Below are 25,109 nucleotides of genomic sequence, written 5' to 3'. Positions count from 1 at the left end.
GTCTGATGTGCTGCAATCCATGAGGTTGCAAAGAGTCAAACATGAGTGAGCAACTGAACAACAACAAAACCAACATTTAGTCTATCTTAAGTATGTCAGGCAGTAATTTCATCTCAGTTCAGTTCAGTTCAGTCGCTCAGTCATGTCCGACTCTTTGCGACCCCATGAATCGCAACACGCCAGACCTCCCTGTTCATCACCATCTCCCGGAGTTCACTCAGACTCACGTCCATCTAGTAGGCACTTTTTATGCTTAAAAGCTTTCAGAATGAAACTAAAAAAACATGCATGCCGAAATTAGGGGAGAGCATATATCCACATTCTGTGATATACTTAAGCAAAAGCTAATCCTATTTAAACAGTGAGCTCAAGCCCTTCAGATCCCAACCGATTACTTTAGCAGGAAGAGACAGAATTGCAGTTGCTTCAGGGGCAAGTCCATCCAGAGTCTCTGAAATCCAAGAAGCTTTATCCTTTTTACCCTTCTCAACTATGTTTCTTAGATGTTTTATCTCTGCTTTCATTTCCTCAGCTTTTCTACTAAATCCTTCAGTAAGCAGATCATTTTGAGCCTAAAACAAAGGAAGGTGGGGAGAGGAAATCGCAAATTTTTGAAAAACACATTTTTTCAAGAGTCAGACTTTGTATTTAAGAACTTTGTTAAATTGTCTCTATTTGACACATATGATTATTCTCTCATATTAGATTATTAAAGGATAGTGTTTGTGGCAGAGAATATCTTCTGAGTTAGACCTGGACAGTGAGAGGAAGAATAGTTCCCAACCTTACTAATGTTCACACACCATTAGGGTCGTGCTTGGCTGCTAAGTCAAGCATGAGGACAAATGCATTTATATGTTCCAGCCAAAACTCTGGGTTAGGAGAGAACTATTAGTCCACTTGCACAAATTATCAGTTTCATTTGGGATGGCATGGCCACTTATATTGTGGAAATATGGGAACTTATAAGCTGATCAAGAAATTGCACATAAACATGTCTAGATGGGAAAGAAACACATCTCCCACACAAGCTATGTAGTAATGCAGGCAAGCTATTCACACCCGGAGGCAACTACAGCAAGTTTAGAAGACGTAACCTCCCCACATTTTTATGTCTGAACATATCAGATAGTTTTAGGTCAACATAGATCCAAATTAGAGTCTTTGTGCTTGTAAGGTTCCTGATCATTGACAGTTATCTTAGCAAAGTACCAAGTTGTTGCTAATATTAAAAACATCTGGATGGAATTGTTGTTTGATAATCCATGAAATCCTGAATAATGTGAGCTCCATGAGATCATCCTAGAATCACAAATACATAGCACCTAAAACCTTGGAGATGATATTTATATTCTTTAAGTACTTAGAGGGACCAAAGTCACCATAGCCTCTCCAGGGTCTCAGTGTGGAGCAAAATTCAAAGGTCTTTTGAAAAGCCAGGATTCAAAACCTTGATTAAAGCAAATGTGGTAATGCCAGTAGTGCTTTTTTTTTTTTTTTTTTTTGCTTTAACTTTTACCCATTCCTTCCTGATGTGTCAGCTCAGGGTCTGTCAGGAACTAGTGAGGCCATGCCAGACTTACCTTCAGCCTGTGTTCCAGTAGCCTTTCCTGCTCTTTCTCAAAGTTTTCTCTTTCTCTCTCCAGCTTCCTTCTCAGCTGGGCTATGTTTTCCCTGAGACTTCTATCTTGAGCTTCCATCTGCTGTTGCTGCTCGTATTGTTTCTGTCTTAGCAATTCGCGTTCCCTCTCAGCTGCCTCCTTCCTGGCTCGCTCCTCTGCCTAACAAAGGTTTCAGAAAGAGAAGCAAGTAACAGATTAGACTCAAACTCTACTTTCTTGAGATTAGAAAACAAATCAAATTTGAAAAGAGAGTGGGAAATCTCAGAATTCACCTGGTGCCACACATCAGGAGCATGTTTGAGAATATGAGGGGAAAGGCCTTGGCTCTGGCTGATGTCCAACCACAACTCTGTTATTTTCAGATTTAGCAGTGTATATTCCACAGAAGAAGTGGAAGCTCATTATTTTGGAAAGATCTTTATTTGATCTGTCAAAGGGCATTGAATGAATATCCCCACCCTGCTAAGATATGAGCCCCATACCTCAGTGAGGGCTTTATCTGACTGCAGGATGGATTTCTGGATTGTCACCTGAAACTGCAGGAAGTTCTCAAGGACCTCGTTTGTCTAAGGAATTAAGAAGAACCAAAGTACTTTAGATTCCTACCAAGGAGACTTGTTCTGTACAAATGAGTCCTTCTGTGTCATTTTCACTTTCTGCTTAAAATGTTCCAGGAGCCTCTTACAAAGTACTCAAGCTTCTGAGTGTCACCAGAGACTCCGCATGGCTCCTTTCAGTCCCCCGCCCAGTGCTGTTTTCTTTCATCAGCCCCAGGTATCAAGCAGTCAGAATTAATTGCAATTGTATAAACTCACAATCTCATGTATTTGCATGTTTACCTGGGGCTCTTCCCTTTGGATAACATCTCAACCTAAACAACATGCACAAATATTTCAACTTATATCCCCCTTCTTTTCCAGGAAATTTTCCTAAACCATATGTCCACTGTGATTGTCAGATTCTAATTTATGCTGTTGTTGTCTCCTGCTACTTGCTAGTATGTAACCTTAGGCAACTTATTTAAGCAGTTTGTGCTTCCTAGTTCACATATAGAAAATGTGGATAATAAAACTAGATGCTTCAGAACAACTTTAGGAGGATTAAGTTTAAATTTTCAGAGAAAAAGCTTAACATTTTGCCTATAGGCAATAACAGTTTTATATATATTCTTTGTATTAGTATTATGTTTATCATCACTACCAGTGCAGCCCAAGATCACAGGTTCATAAGTGTTATCTTTCCATATTTGAGGGTCTGCTTATTTGACTTCTGTCCACTTTGATCAGCCTTGAGTATAAGGATTCTGACTTTACATCATAAATCCTCAGCATGTGGCACATTAAATGTCATGTTATTGGATAAAGAAAATGAATGACTTCTATTCTCTCTCTGATGGATATTAGAAATTGATACTCATTTTTGGGGAATGGACATTTCTCCTTGAGAATAAATAACATGTAGTAATAGAGTAGCCCTCATAGTAAACAAGAGTCCAAAATACAGTACTTAGGTGAAATCTCAAAAACAACAGAATGACATGAGTTTGTTTCCAAGGCAAACCATTCAATACCACAATAATCCAAATCTGTGCCCCCAAACAATAATGCCAAAGAAGCTTAAATTGAACGGTTCTATGAAGACCTACAAGACCATCTAGAACTAACACCAAAAGAAGATATCCTTTTCATCGTAGGGGACTGGATTGCAAAAGTAGGAAGTCAAGAGATACCTAGAGTAACAGGCAAATTTGGCCTTGGAATACAAAATGAAACAGGACAAAGGCTAACAGAATTTTGTCAAGAGAAGGCAAGGTTCATAGCAAACACCCTTTTTCAACAACACAAAAGAAGACTCTGCACATGGACCAACACTACCAGATGGTCAATAGTGAAATCAGATTGATTATATTCTTTGTAGCCAAAGATGGAAAAGCTCTGTACAGTCAGTGAAAACAAGACTGGAAGCTGACTGTGGCTCAGATCATGAACTCCTTATTGCAAAATTTAAACTTCAATTGAAGAAAGTAGGAGAAACCAGTAGACCATTCAGAAATGACCTAAATCAAATCCCTTATGATTATAGTGGAAGTTACAAATAGATTCAAAGGATTAATCTGATAGAGTGCCTGAAGAACTATGGACAGAGGATCGTGACATTGTACAGGAGGTGGTGATTCAAACCATCCCCAAGAAGAAGAAATGCAAAGAGGCAAAATGGTTGTCTGAGGAAGGTTTACAAATAGCTGAGAAAACAAGAGAAATTAAGCCAAAGGCAAAGGAAAAAAGGAAAGATATATCCATCTGAATGCAGAGTTTCAGAGAACAGCAAGGAGAGAAAAGAAAGCCTTTTAAAGTGAACAATGCAAAGAAATAGAGGAAAACAATAGAATGGGAAAGACTAGAGATTTCTTCAAGAAAATGAGAGATACCAAGGGAACATTTCATGCAAAGATAGGCACAATTAAGGACAGAAATGGTAAGGACCTAACAGAAGATATTAAGAAGAGGTGACAAGAATACACAGAAGAACTATTCAAAAAAGATCTTAATGAACCAGAAAACCATGATGGTATGATCACTCACCTAGAGCCAGACATCCTGGAGTGTGAGGTTAAGTGGACCTCAGGAAACATCTCTACAAACAAAGCTAGTGGAATCTGAAAAGATGATGCCATGAAAGTGCTGCACTCAAAATGCCAGTTAATTTGGAAAACTCAGCATGGCCACAGGAGTGGAAAAGGCCAGTTTTCATTACAATTCCAAAGAAGGGAAATGCCAAAGAATGTTCAAAGTACCATACAATTGCACTCATTTCACATGCTAGCAAGGTCATGTTCAAACTCCTTCAAGCTAAGTTTCAACAGTATGCAAACCAAGAACTTTCAGGTTTTCAAGCTAGATTTAGAAAAGGCAGAGGAACCAGGGATCAAATTGACGACAGTGTTGGATTATAGAATAATCAAGAGAATTCCAGAAAAACATCTACTTCTCTTCATTGACTACACTAAAGCTTTTGACTATGTGGGTCACAACAAACTGTGGAAAATTCTTAAAGAGATGGGAATACCAGATACCTTACCTGCCTCCTGCGAAACCTGTATGCAGGTCAAGAAGCAACAGTTAGAACTGGACATGAAACAATAGACTGGTTCAAAATTGTGAAAGGAGTACATCAAGACTGTATATTATCACCCTGCTTATTTAACTTCTATGTAGAGTACATCATGCAAAATGCCTGGCTGGCTGAAAAACAAGCTGGAATCAAGATTGCAGGGAGAAATATCAATAACCTCAGATATGTAGATGACACCACCCTTTTATGGCAGAATGTGAAGAAGAATTTTAAAAAACCTCTTGATGAAGGTGAAAGAGAAAAGTGAAAAAGTTGGCTTAAAACTCAACATCCAAAACACTAAGATCAGGGCATCCAGTCCCATCACTTCATGGCAAATAGATGGGGAAACAATAGAAACAGTGACAGACTTTATTTTCTTGGTCTCCAAAATCACTGCAGATGGTGACTTCAGCCATGATTTAAAAGACACTTGCTCCTTGGAAGAAAAGCAATGACAAACCTAGATAGCATATTAAAAAACAGAGACACTGCTGACAAAGGTCTGTATAGCCAAAGCTATGGTTTTTCTAGTAGTCATGTATGGATGTGAGAGTTGGACAATAAAAATGGCTGAGCACCAAAGAATAGATGCCTTCAAACTACAGCTCTGGAGAAGACTTTTGAGAGTCCCTTAAACAGCAATCAAATCAAATCAGTCAATCCTAAGGGAAATCAACCCTAAACATTCACTGGAAGGACAGATGCTGAAGCCAAAGCTCCAATAATTTGGCTCCCTGATGTGAAGCGCCTACTCAGTAGAAAAGACCCTGATGGTGAGGACAATTGAAGGCAGGAGGAGAAGGGGATGACAGAGGATGAAATGGTTGGATGGCATCACTGACTCAATGGACAGGAATTTGAACAAACTCCCAGAGATGGTGAAAGCCAGGGAAGCCTGACGTGCTGCAGTCTACAGTGTCACAGATTCAGACATGACTGAGCGACTGCACAACAACAAGGCCCTGAGCTGTCATGATATCCCCATGCTCTCTCATTACCCACACATGGTGTTTTGCTCTCAGAGTTTCAGGAGACCCCCTGGACTCTATTCTGCAGGCTCCCCATGCTCCCCTTGTTCCTCACCTTCACTCCTTTCCTGGGCACATGGAAATAGTCACACTGTAACCTTTCCATTGCTTTCCTGTAGAGTTTGTGCCCTCCAGGAACAGAGAAACTCCTGCCGAAATACTTTCCTTTAGGGTCTTCAAAATTTGATCAAGTTTGCTAAGTCACTTCAGTCGTGTCCGACTCTGTGCAACCCCAGAGACGGCAGCCCACGAGGCTCCGCCATCCCTGGGATTCTCTAGGCAAGAACACTGGAGTGGGCTGCCATTTCCTTCTCCAATGCATGAAAGTGAAAAGTGAAAGTGAAGTCGCTCAGTCGTGACTGACTCTTCGCGACCCCATGGACTGCAGCCTACCAGACTCCCCGTCCATGGGATTTTCCAGGCAAGAGTACTGGAGTGGGTTGCCATTAGTCTGGCAGTATTTAGCAGATGCCTCTTCATTCTGTTGCAAAAAAACCTTCCTTCTTATTCTTTATGATTTCCTATAGGGTAAATGTAGAGATGTCACCAGAAGCATGGAACAGAGAAGATAAATTTTCAAGAAATCTAATAGAAGGATTGGTCTAAGGTGGTCCTCATGAGAAAACCATTCTAGTGGAGCAGCACAAGCAATGTAGCCAAAATACAGAGGATTTGCTCCCAACTCTGAAACCTCTGTAAGACTATACAGAAGTTTCTTAATCTCGCGGAAATTCAGTTTCTTCTTTTGTGAAATCCCACTTTTGAATGATCTCTTCCCTAGTGGCTCAAATTGGTAAAGAATCTGCCTGCATGCAGAAGACCTGGGTTTGATCCCTGTGTCGGGAAGATCCCATAGAGAAGGAAATGGCAACCCACTCCAGGACTCTTGCCTGGAGAAAACCATGGACAGAGGAGCAGGGCAGGCTGCAGTCGATGGGACTGCAAAGAGTTGGAGACGACTGTGCGACTTTCACTTTGTTTCTTTTTTATTACTAGTAACTCCAACATCCTGTGGTTCTATCTTCAACAAAAGCAATAAGACAAATTAAAAAGAAAGTAAATATAAAGAACAATCTTTGTTGAGAGAATCTGCCCAGGGAAATCAAGAGCAACCATCTCAGGACTGAGTTAGGAAAGTCTTGAAATAATGCCACAGTTCACTAAAGGAGAAATGAATGCCTGACAGAGCTGTTGGATCTTGAACAAATTCCCCAAGGTTCAAATAAAAAGGATATATGGTCCTTTAGGATTCTCTCTCCCATGAGAATCTGGGCAACTTTATCTTGAATAGGAGATACACTATAGGATGAATATATACAGTTGCAGACGTCATTCCAGAAGGGCATGAATTGGAAAGGACAAATGCTAAACACAGTACCAGGAGCTTCTTCTGGAAGTCCTGACTTTCATCCTTGAAAGACTGCTTCATGAATACTACAATGGCTTCCCTCTCACAGGCTGCGTGCACCTCCATCAGCTCCTGGAGCGTGTCTGTGGGGAGGCTCAGTCACTGGGCCCTCTGCTCACTGTAGTGATCAGCTGCCTTCTGCATGGCTGCTGAGTTCTCCAGCTGGGCCAGAGTTGTCACCGCATTCTCCAAACAAGGAATTCCTCCACTGTTGATGGCATCTACATAGGCCACAACCAGAGTCCCTAGACCTGAATAAAATAGGAAACATGAAAACATCAATTTTTCACTCAATGAGATCCAAGGTTTTGAAATTACGGTTCTAAAACCACACATACACACACACACACACTCACACATCTCAACTTCTACTCTCATCACTTTCATTTTTACATTTACTATTTCTTTTATTTGAGCCATAACTTTAAGAAAATGTCAAATACCTACCTTCATCCAACACAACTGGAGGTGTCTCAGAAAATTGTCTCATAACAGCACAAATTAAGAGAACAATACTGACTATACAGGTAAACAGATAAGTAGAATAATTTAAATAATATTTGTTCCTAACTCCTAACCTTTTAATGGATTTTCAGGGAGTCAGAAACTAATATTTATTTTGGACTGGTTTAAACTCACTTCTAAGTAGTCTCCTTGAGAAGAACACTTGCGGTATAAGACTTCCCCTGAGAAGTATTTGATCATTTATTGACTTTTGTCATCAATGGTGGGGATCTCTTTAAATGTAGGAACCCCAGGTATCCGTTACAAGTGATTTTAGAAAGGAATTTACTAATCCCATGATGACAGATAATTTCTGAAACGCATACATACTTATCTCTGGAGTATGAAAATGTGGAATTACATACTTCTTTATAAAATGAAACTACTGTAGAACATATAAATAAACGTTTGATTTATATCAGGCCACAAAGAAATATGATTTTGGAAAAGTAGTCTCACACATCCCAGTGACCTTCACCCCTTCCCTGAGGATCTTGGTTCTTGCATGGGCAAAGATATATGAGCAGAAAGTATTCGATTGTTCCTTGAATTTAGGATCCAGTTGACTTTCTAAAACTTCATCAATATGGGCTAGGAGTTGCTTATCATTTACTGGCCGGTCAAAGACAAAGCACTTCCGCTTTGGGAAAAAATGCCTGATACACTCCCTGGGTACGTTGGACTTTATAACATTGGGATTTGAACCTGAGGAAGAGAGAAAACAGAAATACAATAAGCACAGTATTCAAATAAGTCAGCTAGAAATATTAATGACTGGGGATTTTTAATTTTTGGAGTCTTCTCTGCTCATAGAATGTTTTTAATGCACTCACCCAAATTTAACTCATATGAATGACATCTCTGGAGAGAAACTTTAGGAAATATTTGTCTCAGGTAAATGTATTTTGCACCCACAGAACCAAATATACTGCCCACTTTACGTGTGTGCTCAGTCACTCAGTCACGTCTGACTCTGCGGCTCCGTGGACTATAGCCTGCCTTACTCCTCTGACCGTGGAACCCTCCAGGTAACAATACTAGAGTGGGTTGCCAGTATTCTACCCAGAGGGTCTTCCTGACCCAGGGATTGAACCCATGTCTCCTGCACCTCTCCTGCATTGCAGGTGGATTCTTTACCCCTAAGCCACAGAGGAAGCCTGCCTGCTTTATTGGATATTTATCAAATTTAATGAATTTAATGAATGATCAAATGTCCAGTTCAGATAGAGTCCAACCAATGTTGGAAGTAAATTGTAGGAACATGATGAAGAGGAGCTACAAACAAAGATAGTGGAGTAACAGTTAAAATAGGACATAAAAACTTCATTGACAGATGCAGTCAAAATTCACACAATACAAATAAGATTAGCTATTTTTCAGTAGAAACTCTGAATACTAAATGTGACTTAAATGTAATTTGAAGAATTCATGACTACTCCATAAACACATTGGTTTTCCCAAATAGTCACCAACCTAAATGTAATTCATTAAAATAATTTATTAACCCAAAATAATTATAGTGAATAAATCTGTTAGAATAAAAATAATGATATTATGAGGAAAGTAAAATGAAAGACCTGAGTGTTATAAGAAATCATGAAAAAGTATGTATGCAGGTGAGGAAGCAACAGTTGGATGTGGAATAACACACTGGTTCAAAATTGGGAAAGGAGTACATCAAGGCTGCATATTGTCACCCTGCTTATTTAACTATGCAGAGTACATCATGTGAAATGCTAGGCTGGATGAAGCACAAGCTGGAATCAAGATTGCTGGGAGAAATATCAGTAACTTCAGATGCAGATGACACCACCCTTATGGCAGAATGTGAAGAGAAACTAAAGAGCCTCTTGATGAAGGTGAAAGAGGAGAGTTAAAAAGCTAGCTTAAAATTCAACATTCAGAAAACTAAGATCATGGCATCCAGTCCTATTACTTCATGGCAAATAGATGGGGAAACAATGGAAACAGTGACAGACTATTTTCTTGGGCGCCAAACTACTGAAAATGGTGACTGCAGCCATGAAATTAAAAGATGCTTGCTCCTTAGAAGAAAAGCTATGCCAAACCTAGACTGCATATTAAAAAGCAGACATTACTTTACCAACAAAAGTCCATATAGTCAAAGCTATGGTCTTTCCAGTAGTCATGTACAGATATGAGAGCTGGATGATAAATAAGGCTCAGAATCAAAGAATTGATGGCTTCAAACTATGGTGCTGGAGAAGACTCTTGAGAGTCACTTGGACAGCAGTCAAATCAAATCAGTCAATCCTAAAGGAAATCAACTCTAAATAGTCACTGGAAGGACTGATGCTGAAGCTGAAGCTCCAATACTTTGGCCACCTGATGCAAAGAGCCAACTCACTGGAAAAGACCCTGATGCTGGTAAAGATTGAATTCAGGAGGAGAAGGGGATAACAGAGGATAAGATGGTTAGATTGAATCACCGACTCAATGGACATGAATTTGAGCAAACTCCCAGAGATGGTGAAGGACAGGGAGGCCTGGCTTGCTGCAGTCTATGGGGTCACAAAGAGTTGGATATGACTGAGGGACTGAACAACAAGTAGACTGAAATAGAATCCTGGGTGTATTCAGGGTGTAAAGTCACTTTTTGTAGATTATACAACTATCCAATCTCCAGAAAGTTACACCTGTCTTTCAGAAGAGTACAAACTAAGGGAAATATGTTCTTCATTGTGATATTGTGCCTTACAATAACATTAACAGTTCATTGTTTCATTGTCACAAAAAGTGATAAGCATAATATGGAACACAAGTGTCTGGTTTTTTAAGAGTTTTAACACATTGTATCTGGATGTTAAGGTACAGTTTACCTTAAGTGTAACTTAGTTTTGAGTAATTTTTACTCTAATTCCAAGATAAGTATAGTTAGATAATTCACTTAAGCCTCATTATTTTTTAATAATTTTATGTGAAGCTCTAGCTTATCTATACTTTAAGATAAGTACATTTATATCTGAATTTCACAACCATCTAGAATATTTGAAACATATAGTTCAAAATATTTTATACTTGCATCAAATTTTTCTTTTTTTAAATCCAAGTATAGTTGATTTACAATATTATATTAAATACAAGTGTAAAGCATTTCCATATTTTTGAAGATTATACTCTTTTAAAAGTTATCACAAGATACTCGGTATAACCTGTGCTATGCAATATAAACTTATTGCTTACCTATTTTATGTGTAGTAGCTTGTATATCTGAAAATCATCCTTCCATCTTTCCCCTTCCTCTTTACCTCCCCCACTAATTTTTTTCTATATCTGTGAGTCTTATTCTGTTTTCCTATATACATGAAGGAATTTTAAGGTGACAGAAATCAATGAAAAGTTATATTTTGCTCTTTGATTGGAAAACATAATATTGTGAAAATATCCATACTAGCCAAAACAATCTACAGATTTACTGCAATTCCTGTTAAAATACCCAAAACATTTTTTCACAGAACTAAAACAAATAACCCTAAAATTCAAATGGAATCACAAACGATCTTGAATTGCTAAAGCAACTTTGAGAAAGAAGAACAAGTCTGAGGTATGACCCTCCCAGATTTCAGGCTGTATACAAAGATATAGTCATCAAAACAGCATAGCACAAAAACAGACACACAGATCAGGGGAATAGAAGGAGTCCAGAAATAAACTCATGCACCTACAGTTAACTAATGTACAAAGGAGGTGAGATTACGCACTGGAAAAAAGAGTCTTTTCAATAAGCAGTTGTGGGAAACTGGACAGCTACATATAAAACAATGACATCAGTCCATTTCCTCACACCATATATAAAAAGAAACTCAAAATGAATTAAAGACCTAAAAATAATAACTAAAAGCATAAAACTCCTAGAAAAAAGCATAAGCAAAACACTCTTTGATGTAAATAGTAGCTATATTATTTTTGAATCACTCTTCTATCCTATCAAACATGGGCAGAGGACCTATATAGATATTTTTCCAAACTAGATATACAGAGCCAACAGGTACAGGGAAAGATGCTCAACAATGATTACTATTAGAGAGCTACAAACCAAAAACAGTCTACATATATTAATAATAAATACTAATGAGGATGTGAAGAAAAGGAGTACTCGAACACTCTTGTTCTTGTTCTGTCCCGAAGTCATGTCTGACTCTTTGTGATCCTATGGACTGCAGCATGCCAGGCTTCCCTGTCCTTCACTATCTCCCAGAGTTTGCTCAAACTCATGACCATTGAATCAGTGATGCCATCCAACCATCTTATCCTCTGTCACACCCTTCTCCTCCTGCCCTTAATCTTTCCCAGCATCAGGGTCTTTTCCAGTGAGTCAGCTTTTCACATCAGTGGCCAAAGTATTGGAACTTCAACTTTCAGTCTTTCAAATGAATATTTAGGCTTAGTTTCCTTTAAGATTGACTCATTTGGTTACCTTGCAGTCCAGGGTACTCTCAAGAGTCTTCTCCAACACCACAATTCAAAAGCCATCAATTCTTTGGTGCACAGCCTTCTTTATGGTTCAGCTTTCACATCCATACATGACTACTGGAAAAACCGTAGCTTTGACAATATGTACCTTTGCTGGCAAAGTGATATCTCTGCTTTTTAGTACACTGTCTAGACTTGACATAGCTTTCCTTCTGAGGAGCAAGCATCTTTTAATTTCATGGCTGCAGTCACCATCCATAGTAATTTTGGAGCCCAAGAAAATAAAATCTGTCACTGCTTCCACTTTTCCCCCTTCTATTTGCCATAAAGTGATGGGTCTAGATTCCATGATCTTAATTCATTGAATGCTGAGTTTTAAGCCAGCTTTTTCCACTCTCTTTTCTCATGCTCATTAAGAGGCTCTTCACTTTCTGCCATTAGAAAGGTATTATTTGCATATCTGAAGTTGTTGACATTTCTCCCAGCAATCTTGATGCCAGCTTGTGATTCATCCAGCCTGGCATTTCACCTGATGTACCCTGTGTAGAAGTTAAATAAGCAAGGTAGTAATACACAGCCTTGATGTACTCCTTTCCCAATTTGGAACCAGCCTGTTGTTCCATGTCTGGTTTGAACTGTTGCTTCTTCACCTGTATACAGGTTTCTCAGGAGGGAGGTAAGGTATTCCCAAATCTAAGGATTTTCCACAGTTTTCTGTGATCCACACAATCAAAGGCTTTAGCATAGTCAGTGAAGCAGAAGTAGATGTTTTTCTGGAATTCCCTTGCTTTTCTGGAATTTCCAGCAAATGTTGGCAATTTAATCTCTGGTTCCTCTGCCTTTTCTAAATCCAGCTTGTACATCTGAAATTTCTCTGTTTACATACTGCTGAAGCCTAACTTGAAGGATTTTGCAAATTACCTTTCTAGCATGTGAAGTGAACACAATTTTATGGTAGTTTAGACATTCTTTGGTATTGTCCTTCTTTGGGATTGGATGAAAACTCTTTCTCCAGTCTTGTGTCCCTTGCTGAGTTTTCCAAACTTGACATATTGAGTGCAGCACTTTAACAGCATCATCTTCTAGGATTTTAAGTTGCTCAGCTGAATTCCATCATCTCCACTAGCTTTGTTTCTATCAATGCTTCCTAAAGCCCACTATCTCCCCTGATTGCCCAATTAGTAAAGAAACCACCTGAAGTGCAGGAGACCTGGGTTCAATCCCTGGGTCGGGAAGATCTGCTGGAGAAGAAAATGGCAACTCACTCCAGTATTCCTGCCTGGAGAATACCATGGACAGAAAAGCCAGGAATATAGTTCATGGGGTTGCAAAGAGTTGGACATGACTAACTTAGATAGCATATTCAAAAGCAGAGACATTACTTTGCTGACTAAGGTCCGTCTCGTCAAGGCTATGGTTTTTCCTGTGGTCACGTATGGATGTGAGAGTTGGACTGTGAAGAAGGCTGAGAGCTGAAGAATTGATGCTTTTGAACTGTGGTGCTGGAGAAGACTCTTGAGAGTCCCTTGGACTGCAAGGAGATCCAACCAGTCCATTCTGAAGGAGATCAACCCTGGGATTTCTTTGGAAGGACTGATGCTGAAGCTGAAACTCCAGTACTTTGGCCACCTCATGCGAAGAGTTGACTCACTGGAAAATACTCTGATGCTGGAAGGGATTGGGGGCAGGAGCAGAAAGGGATGACAGAGGATGAGATGGCTGGATGACATCATGGACTCGATGGACATGAGTCTGAGTGAACTCCGGGAGTTGGTGATGGACAGGGAGGCCTGGCGTGCTGCGATTCATGGGGTCGCAAAGAGTCGGACACGACTGAGCAACTGAACTGAACTGAACTGAACTGAACTGAGTGACTAACACTTTCACTTTCAAAGCCCACTTGACTTCACATTCCAGGATGTCTGGCTCTAGATGAATGATCATACCATCGTGGTTATCCTGGTCATTAAAACCCTTTTTTGGTCTGGTTTTTCTGTGTACTCTTGCCGCATCTTCTTAATATCTTCTGCTTCTGTTTGTTCCTTACCATTTTGATCCTTTAGCGTGCCCATCCTTGCATGAAAGTTTCCTCTGATATCTCCAGTTTTCTTGACGAGATCACTAGCCTTTCCCATTATATTGTTTTTCTCTATTTTTTTTTTTCATTGTACACTGAAGAAGATTTTTTTCTCTCTCTTTGCTTTTCTTTGGAACTCTACATTCAATTGGGTATATCTTTCCCTTTCTCCTTTGCCTTCCACTTCTCTTTTCTCAGCTATTTATTTATAAAGCCTCCTCAGACAACCAGTTTGCCTTCTTGATTTCATTTTCTTTGGAATGGTTTTGGCCACTGTCTTCTATATACTGTTACTAACAATGGCACCCCACTCCAGCACTCTTGCCTGGAAAATCCCATGGACGGAGGAGCCTGGTGGGCCATGGTCCATGGGGTCGCTAAGAGTCGGACACGACTGAGCAACCTCACTTTCACTTTCCACTTTCATGCACTGGAGAAGGAAATGGCAACCCACTCCAGTGTTCTTGCCTGGAGAATCCCAGGGATGGGGGAGCCTCATGGGTTGCCGTCTATGGGGTTGCACAGAGTCGGATATGACTGATGCGACTTAGCAGCAGCAGCAGCAGCAGCAGCAACCTCTGTTCCATAATTCTTCATGCACTCTGTCTACAAGATCAGATCCCTTGAATCTACTCACCACCTCCACTGTATAATCATAAAGGATTTGATTTAGGTCATACCTGAACGGCCTCACAGTTTTTTCTGTGCTGTGCTTAGTCACTCAGTTGTGTCCGACTCCTTGTGACCCCATGGATTCTAGCCTGCCAGGTTCCTCTGTCCATGGGGATTCTCTAGCCTAGAATACTAGAGTGGGTTGCCAATTCCCTCCTCCAGGGGTCTTCCTAACCCAGGGATCAAACCCAGGTTTCCTGCATTACAGGCAGATTCTTTACCAGCTGAGCTACCAGGAAAGTCTGAATTTTTTCTACTTTCTTCAATTTAAGCCTGAATTTTGCAATAAAGAGTTCATGATTTGAGCCACAGTCAGCTCCAAGTTTTGTTTTTGCTGACTGTATAGAGCTTCTCCATTTTTGGCTGCAAAGAATAAAATCAATTTGATTTTGATATTAACCATCCAGTGATGTCCACATGTAGAATTGTCTCTTATGTTGTTGAAAGAGGGTGTTTGCTATGACAAGTGTGTTCTATTGACAAAACTCTGTTAGCCTTTGCTCTACTTCATTTTGTACTCCAAGGCCAAACTTGCTTGTTACTCCAGGTATCTCTTGACTTCCTACTTTTGCATTCCAGTCCCCTATGATGAAAAAGACATCTTTTTTAATTGTTAGTTCTAGAAGGTCTTGTAGGTCTTCATAGAACTGTTCAACTTCAGCTTCTTCAGCATTTGTGGTTAGGGCATAGATTTGAATTACTATGATGTTGAATCATTTGTCTTGGAAACAAACCAAGATCATTCTGTCATTTTTGAGGTTCCACCCAAGGACTGCATTATGGACTTTTTTGTTGACTGTGAGGGCTATTCCATTTCTTCTAAGGGATCCTTGCCAACTGTAGTAGATATAAAGGTCATCTGAATTAAATTCACCCATTCCTGTTGATTTTAGTTTACTGATTCCTAAAATGTCTATGTTCATTCCTGCCATCTTCTGCTTGACCATGTGCAATTTACCTTGACTCTTGGACTTAACATTCCAGTTCCTATTTGACTTTGTTCTTTATAGCATCAGACTTTACTTTTACCAACAGACACATCTACAACTGACCATCTTTTCTGCTTTGGCCCAGCCTCTTCATTCTTTCTGGAACTATTTCTATGCTCATCTCCAATAGTATGTTGGAAACCTTCTCATCTGGAGGGATCATCTTCTGATGTCACATCTTTTTGCCTTTTCATATTGTTCATGGCATTCTTGAGGCAAGAACACTGGAGTAGTTTGCCATTCCCTTCTCCGGTGAACCAGGTTTTATCAGAACTTTCTACTATGACTCATCCATTTTGGTGGCCCTGCATAGCATGACTCATAGCTTCATTGAGTTATGCAAGCCCCTTCACCATGACATGGCTGTGATCTATGAAGAGGCAAACACTCTTGTAGGAATATAAATTGGTACAGCCACCATGGAAAACAATGTGGAAGTTTTCAAAAACTAAAAATAGAAATTCCATATAATTCAGTAATTCCATGCCTGGATATAAAGCATGGGGGAAAAAAACCCACTAATTTGAAAAGGTACATTCCCTCTGATGTTCACAGCAGCACTATTAAACAATAGCCAAGATACTGAAGCAATCTATGGAATAATACTTGGCCATTATAGAGAACAAAAATCTTTGCAGGAACATGGATAGACCTAGAGAATATTATGCTAGTGAAATAAGTCAGACAAAGAAAGACAAATGCTATAAGATATCACTTATATGTAAAATCTAAAAAATAAAACAAGCAAATATACATAGTTCTGAATAATTTTATTTGACTTAAACCCTATTCTTCAGTGACTGGAGAAGGAAATGGCAATCCACTCCAACACTCTTGCCTGGAAAACGCCATGGATGGAGAAGCCTGATAGGCTACAGTCCCTGGGGTCGCAAAGAGTCGGACACGACTGAGCGACTTCACTTTCACTTTTACTTCAGTTAACAAAACTCTAGTTGCTAGAACTTATCAAGGAGTAACAACCTAGTTCCCAGGCACCATTTCTATGAGTCTTGACCTAGTCTCAAATACAGATGCTATCACAGAGATGATGGGCAGTGTTTCATAGCTTTACCCTCTTTAGGACCATCTACCACCCAAGCCATTTTCTGATACCTTTAATCAGCTTCAAGGCATTCTCCAGGTACTCATCTTCTGTGATAGGGGCACCATTTAATTTAAGCTCCAGGGTGAAATCCCATACAGTCCAGATAAAGTCTGGAAAAAAACTCACAAACTCTACGGAATCTCTTACTCCATCCATTTTTGGAGAGGACTTGGCCCTGATGAGTTCTGTGAGCTCTGTCACATAACTAGCACTTGGTTAAGGAAAATAAAATGCATATGCAGAATTCCCAAATTTTTCTCATAAAAAATTATATGCTCTCTCTTTTGACCTGGGTCCCCTCTCCTTGGAAACAAAGGCAATTCAACCACAGGGAAGGGGAATCTGGTTTGGTCTCCACTCTCATCAATTTCTCAGTAAAACCAGGATACTGCAATTTCTCCAAGGCATCATTGTTGATGGTGTTCATGCTGTTGTAGACTAAAGTGCTGCTCAAAAGCACAGCCAGGGCAAAGATCCATGAGTCGTTCTTAGAGTCACCCTGGAAAACATATGAAAGCAAGCACTTAGCAGTCTTCTTTTCAAAATCTGATTCAGTTATTTGTTTAATATCTTTTATTTGTTATTTCAGATAATTAATATAGTGTTGTAGATAGAAAAAACCTTGAAAACAGAATTAAAGGAAAACCTTGGGCAATTATATTGACATTTTTTGTGATCTCTGTTCCCTCATCAATAAAAATTCAGATAATATATTCCTCCTAGTGTCCCTTTTTTTCTGAGTGGGATGAAATAGATAATAAGGATTAAAAAAATAAAAGTAGAATGCCTCTTAGTCAATTCATTTTTCAATAATACATGACACCACATGCTCATTTAACAAAAATGTAAACCACAAAATGTATACTTTCTGGTCACAGCTGAATGCTCAGAACAGATGCAGTTAAAATAAATATTTATGAAAACTGTTACTAAATGTTACACATTTTTCTGAGACATAGGGAGCAAATATAAACGATAATGGATATACCCAAGATTATTGTCTCATGGTATTTACAAATATTTAAAAACAAATACAACAAAGATAATAATATATTCAAATATCTTACATATTAGTAGTGAATCTAAACAGTGAAACCAATAGCCATTAGAGTAAAAATAACGGATCTGTCACAGGGAATAAATCTGTCTTACCTTTTCCACATCCCCCAGGCCCTCAGGGTCCAGAAGGACCAGGATATGGTCTGATTTGGAAGGGTGAGGCACACACCACATCCAGATGCCCTTGGTTTTAGACTGCACTGTGGAACCGAGAGGGAAACCTGCAAGGGGAGGGAAGAAAGCAACATTCAGTGACAGCAGGTTGTCCAAACAACCAAGCAGCTACAAAGTCCAAATTGTTAGAATATGGGTATCCCAGCACACAAGATGGTACTTTCTGTTTTAATAATGTTCTAATTTTTATGTCTTCTGTTCCTAGAAAGAAGGAATATTAATAGTGAGAATGATGCCAAGCAATGGCTCAAGATGGAGACAAACAGATATCCATGAACCAGACAAAACATAGGTCCCTGATAACTGCAACAAGAATACTTTGAAACAATGATGAGACTCAAAGCCCAAGAGAATTGAATTGATGAAAGACATAGGAAGGGACAAAGTGGAAAAAAACTAAGAATATTTTTTGCCCGAAAAAAAAATTTTTTAATGAGGGACAGGGATGCTAGCCATAATATCATGTGAAATCCAGTAAGGGTTTTTTAAGACAGATATTCAAACATTTTCTCATGTTAATGGTAATAGTCCATAGAAAAATAAAATGTGTTTTTGAGACAGAGGAGACACAATTGCAGGAAATAGTGCTTGAGGAGGTCTGAGAAGGTAGGATTTTTGACATTCAGTTCAGTTCAATCGCTCAGTCGTGTCTGACTCTTTGCGACCCCCTGAATTGCAGCATGCCAGGCCTCCCTGTCCATCACCAACTCCCGGAGTCCACTCAAATCCACATCCATCGAGTCAATGATGCCATCCAGCCATCTCATCCTCTGTCTTCCCCTTCTCCTCCTGCCCTCAAACTTTCCCAACATCAGGGTATTTTCCAATGAGTCAGCTCTTCGCATCAGGTGGCTAAAGTATTGGAGTTTCAGCCTCAACATCAGTCCTTCCAATGAACACACAGGACTGATCTTCTTTAGGATGAACTGGGTGGATCTCCTTGCAGTCCAAGGGACTCTTAAGAGACCTCCAACACCACAGTTCAAAAGCATTAATTCTTCAGTGCTCAGTTTTCTTTATAGTCCAACTCTTACATCTGTACATGAATACTGGAAAAACCATAGCCTTGACTAGATGGACCTTTGTTGGCAAAATAATGTCTCTGGTTTTTAACATGCTGTCTAGACTGGTCATAACTTTCATTCCAAAGAGTAAGCATCTTTTAATTTCATGGCTGCAATCACCATCTGAAGTGATTTTGGAGCCCCGAAAAATAAAGTCTGATGCTGTTTCCACAGTTTCCCCATATATCTGCCATGAAGTGATGGGACCAGATGCCATGACCTTAGTTTTCTGAATATTGAGCTTAAAGCCAACTTTTGAACTCTCCTCTTTCACTTTCATCAAGAAGCTCTTTAGTTCTTCTTCACTTTCTGCCATAAGGGTGATGTCATCTGCATATCTGAGGTTATTGATATTTCTCCTGGCAATCCTGATTCCAGCTTGTGCTTCATCCAGCCCAGCGTTTCTCATGATGTACTCTGCATAGAAGATAAATAAGCAGGGTGACAATATACAGCCTTGACATACTCCTTTTCCTATTTGGAACCAGTCTGTTGTTCCATGTCCAGTTCTAACTGTTGCTTCCTGACCTGCATAGAGGTTTCTCAAGAGGCAGGTCAGGTGGTCTGGTATGCCCATCTCTTTCGTAGGAGAGATTTTCCTTAACAGGAATAAAGCAAAGAATATGACAACAGATTATAGTAAGGTACTGATTCAGTGGTGAGAATTATAGCTGAAGTTTGGTTTATTGAGAGGAATTTGGTTCTCCCTGCACATGATCAGGTAAGAAAATTAAGAAGCGGGATGTACCTGGATTCAAGTAACTGGCTCTTGATGTAGTACAACACTCACCACGGTTCTGTCCTGCAAGACGGTTCATTAAGTAGGATTTGCCGGTACGATACAGTCCTACAATGGCCACCACCACCACTGGCTGAGAAATGTTCTCAAGAATCTGTAGAGCTTTCTGATTCACTGAAAACTGTGCATTTTTGTTTTCTACCAGGCAGATGGGATCCATCATGTTGGGTCCAGATGCCATGGTAACTTGACAACCTGGGAGAGCTTCCTAGTAGAAATAAGATTACAAAGTTATTCTGTGATTCTGAGGTATCCAAAGTACCCATTATTTAGGAGTGGGTGAAACTACTGTACTTTCTGTGAGACAAAATGTAACCTAAATTAGCATATTACAGAGGGTTCTTCCATCATTTCCCCAAATCTCTGATGATGTTGGTAATGAAACAAAGTATTATCACTCTCCATATTTTCACTATTATAATAGTAGTAAGATACACATAATTGTTACCATGCATTGAGGGCCCACAGTATCCCAAGCCCTCTGACACATACCTTATATACCCAGCTATATTGATACTTATGAGAACCTACAAGTTACAAAGTATTATCTCCACTTTGAAAATGAGATACATGTGTCTCACCAAGTTTAATGCAGTAAGTCATAGAGCCTGGAGTGAAAATTTAAGACAACTGAACAAAATGAAGACTAACAAACTGTAGGCTCTTGTTTCCCAAAAGAGACATCATAAACAACAAAAATGTCACCTAGAACAACCATATAATTATTCTGTTAAATAGTCAAAGGTTTGAAGCAACCAAACAAGTACCTGAATTTAAAAAGCCGTGTTAAAATGGTAGGAAAATATGTGGTATTTTCTCTTGTCCTTGGTCCACACACTACTCAATGAGGTGTAACCTTTGTCTGGGAGAGGTAGTAACCCATTTACAACTTTTATCCAGAAAGAAGAGAACAGAATTTATTTATAGTATTCTAACCTATCTGAGAGCTACCAATCCTAGTCTCTGTACTACTTCACATGGATCTCGGCCAAGGGTTGGGAAGGAATATGTAGAAGCATAACTTAATTTTCAGTTGGAAAGAAGCGGTAGAAAATTCAGAGAGACAAAAGCCTGGGGCCAGAGATTAACAATAAGGACATCAAAGAGACCATCTAAGAAAGCATTCCAGTTTCCAATTTCCTTCTTCAAATTAAATGGAGCAGAGCAGACTATTAACAATCTTCTAATCCATGATGAGCTTCCTAAAGGACTGGTGTCTCCTTCTACTAATTTGGATCTCAGGTAGGGAGCAGCAGAGAGAATTGATTGAGAAAGTTGAAGAAAGGCTAACCTGCAGACCTCTGTGACCAGAAAATATTGGTATGTGACATTGTGATTTATAATAAGAAATATTTATTTGGCCTTTATCCCTGTTCCTGACAGATAGCTCCTAAATCCCTTGCAATTTCCCAAGTGATGGGAGTGGTGGAAGTATCTTTGTTATATCTTTTGGCCTTTTTCCCCAGTACCTGAAATGGCTATAGAGGGATAAAGAGGAAAGAAGAGTTTTGTTATTCATCAAAAGCTTCTTTCAACCACAACAGTTTATATTAGTGAAATGATTGTGGAAATCCCCTATATAATCAGAGAAAGGAGGCTGGTTGCCAGGGCAGCTGCCCTTCTTATTGGAGAGTTAAAACTTTCAGCTTTATCCCCCAGCCTCTAGGGAGCAGGGAAGGACTGAAGGTTTAATCACCAGTCACCAATGACTTAATCATTCCTATTTTGTAAAGCCTTCATAAAACATTTTAACTAAAGAAGCTAGGGGAGCTTCAGTTTTGGTGAAGACGGTTAGGTGTCAAAGGGTGGCATGTCTAGAAGGGGCACAGAAGCTCGATACTTTTTAAATACCTGGCCCTATGAATCTCTTCTATCTTGTTGTTTCAGGGATTGTATCCTTTTTTAGTAGATCAATAAGATAGCAAGTAAACCGTTTTCTCTGCGTTCTGTAAACCATTCTAGCAAATTATTGATTCTGAAGAGGAGATGTTTGAGCCTCTAATCTATAGCTGGTTAGTCAGAAGCACGGGTAACAATCTAGACTTGCAATTGACAGATGAGGCAAGGGAACTCTTGAGGGACGGGACCCTTAACCTCTGGGTTATAGAGTAACTCTTGACAGCTAATATCAGCACTGCTTAGTGTGAAGAAATGCTGCGGTGACCAGAAGTAAAGTGTAAAGAATAGAGTGTTGAGAGGAGAAATAGAATATTTCCTTTTCAGAATGGAGACAAACAGCAGAACATCTAAAGATCCAAAAAGACACTTTAAAAATTAACACACTTAAAGCAGCACATCCATGAAAGAATTGGAAAATGCCATACACAGGTCCAAGGAATATGGATGCCTAGAAATAACCTAAAATGACTAAAATTTTTCCTTAGATTAATCCCAAGTCTCAAAACCAAGGGCAAGTTCAGTGAAAGACTTCCTTGGCACAAGCCAAAATTAATACAATGGGAAAGTTGGATAGTGTTATAAATGCCCAATTTTCAATAACAACAAAAATAGTAAGGCATACCAAGAAACAGGAAATCATGGCCTATCAAAGGAATGAAATAAATGGCAAAAAACATCCCTGGAGAAACATATCCACTAGATGTTCTAGGCAAAGACTTTAAAATTATTTTCTAATTACCCTAAAAATTAAGGGAAAAAAATAAAGAAAATCAAATAAGCAATATGTGAGCAAAATCAGTAGAGCAACAAAAATAGAAATTATAAAAAGTAACCAAACAAAAATTCTGAGGCTAGAAAATAACTGAATATAGAAATTTTCTAGAGAGAATCAGCCTTCAGCAGGCAGAAGAAAGAATCAACAAACTTGAAGATAAAACATTTGAAATTATCAAGACTCAGGAACAGAAGGAAGAAAAAAATTTTAAGAGATTTGTGGGATACCGATATTTACATTATGGAAGTCAGTGAAGAAGAAGGCAAGAGGAAAGGCAAAGAGATTATTTGAGAAAATAAAGGCAGGGAAAAAAAATGCCAATGTGATGAAAAACCTGAGTCTACAAATGCAGAAAGTTCAACTCAAAAAACCATAAATCCATTGAGACTCAAGCTGAGACATAATCAACTGTCAAAAGGGAAAAAGAGAATCTTGAAACCAAGAAAGAAGCTACACATCACATCTAATAGGATAATCAACCAACTTTCTCAGCAAAAACCTCGGAGGCCAGAAGTCAGTGGAATGATATATTTAAAGTACTGAAAGTTGGGGGGGAAAAAAGTCCTTGTCAGATAAGAATTCTAATACAATTCTCCTCCAAAAATGAGGTAGAAATTAAGGCATTCCCAGAAAACAAAAGCTGAGAGCTTTGTTACTATTGGACCTGCTTTACAAGAAATTATAATATGAGCCTTGCAGGTTTAAATAAAAAACATTAGACAGTAACTGGAATGCATATGAAGATATAAAGATGTCTGGCAAAGGAAATTTATAAGTAAACATAAAAACTGGTATTATTGTAATTTGGGGTTATAACTCCACCTTTTCTTTTCTACAGTATTTAGAAAACAAATACATAAAAATTATAAATCTATGTTAATGAAAGGACAATATTTAAAGATGTAATTTTTTTTTTTTTGTCAAGAACATAAAGTGGCAGGGGAGACAGAGAAATAATTTAGTAGGATTTTTGTGTGCATTTGAAGTCAAGTTTTTATCTATTTAAAGTAGATTTTATAACATAAAAGTATCATATGTAATTCCATGGCTATCACAAAGAAAATATCTTTAGGATATATGCAAAAGGAATGTGAAGGGAATCAAAATATGTCCACTACAAAAAGAACTAAACATAAAAGAAGGCATAAATAAAACAAATGAAGCACAAAAAAAGCCAAAAAGAAAAAGAAATAACAAAAAGAAAAGAAATAACAAACTAATAATGAAACAGTTCTATCTTATGAATTATTTCTTTAAATGAAATTGATTAAACTCTTCCCTGTCAAATGTAAATGCATTAACTCTCCAATCAAACCAGTAGATTGGCAGAATGGATTAAATTTTAGTGGTTCAACTATATGCTATGTATAAAAATCTTACTTTAGGTCTAAGTACACAGAGATTGAAATTGAAAAGAGGAAAGAAGACATTCACAAACAATAGCAGGAGACTTTAATATCCTACAATCAATAATGGATAGAAAAATCAGACTGAAGGTTAATAACAAAGTAGAGGCCTTGAACAACACTAGATTAATTCAATCTAACAAAACTTCATCAAATGAGAAAAGAATACAGATTTTCCCAGATGCACATTGAATATTTTCAAGGATAGAATACATGCTATGAAAAAAAAACAAATCTTCATAATTTTTTAAATGCTTGAAATGATACAAAGTTTCTTTTCTGATCACAATGGAATAAAACTAGAAATAAATAACAGGAATAGAGCCAGGAAGTTCACAAATATGTGTAAACTAGATAACACCATTTTGACAAATGGGTCAAAGATAAAATCACAAGAAATATTATATAATTCTTATTGAAAAATGAAAATAAAAGCACACACACAAAACTTGTAATATGTAGCAAAATCAGAGCTAAGTTGGAAAATTATACTTGTAAATAATTACCAAAAAAAAAAACCCCAAATGTGAAGAACCCTGAAATCAGCAACCTGACCTTACTATTTAAATAAATAGGAAAATAAACAGAATCCACAACTAGCAGAGTAAATGATACAAATTATTGTGGAGATAAAGAAAATAAATGGCATAAAAATAACGCAACAAAATTTTTTTAAATAGTTAGTTCTTTGAAATAATCAATAAACAAACCCTTGAGCTACTATTCCTTAGTGGATGTGTGAATTAATCACTGTTAGCAGTGACCGCAGCCATGAAATTAAAAGACACTTGCTCCTTGGAAGAAAGGCTATGACAAACCTAGATAGCATATTAAAAAGTAGAGACATCACTTTTTTGACAAAGGTCAGTATAGTCAAAGCTAGGTTTTCCTAGTAGTCATGTACAAATGTGAGAGTTGGACCATAAAGAAGACTGAGCACTGAAGTATTGATACCTTTAAACTGCGGTGCTGGAGAAGAC

At 38.5% G+C, this 25,109-nt stretch overlaps 1 protein-coding gene across 1 annotated transcript; it reads right to left on the bottom strand.

Annotated features, from left to right (window-relative positions):
• Positions 1 to 350: 350 nt before the first annotated feature.
• LOC138069718 (guanylate-binding protein 6-like) lies at positions 351 to 20,230 on the bottom strand. Its single transcript, XM_068961061.1, is given in 11 exon segments — positions 351 to 572; positions 1,584 to 1,781; positions 2,105 to 2,188; positions 5,820 to 5,929; positions 6,158 to 6,273; positions 7,138 to 7,423; positions 8,136 to 8,381; positions 16,962 to 17,158; positions 17,343 to 17,452; positions 18,106 to 18,233; positions 20,041 to 20,230. Coding segments are annotated over 11 exon segments (1,887 nt in total).
• Positions 20,231 to 25,109: the final 4,879 nt, after the last annotated feature.

The sequence above is a fragment of the Capricornis sumatraensis genome, chromosome 2 (genome assembly GCF_032405125.1).
Source record: "Capricornis sumatraensis isolate serow.1 chromosome 2, serow.2, whole genome shotgun sequence".
NCBI lineage: Eukaryota > Metazoa > Chordata > Mammalia > Artiodactyla > Bovidae > Capricornis > Capricornis sumatraensis.
This window is presented reverse-complemented; position numbering and strand designations above follow the sequence as displayed.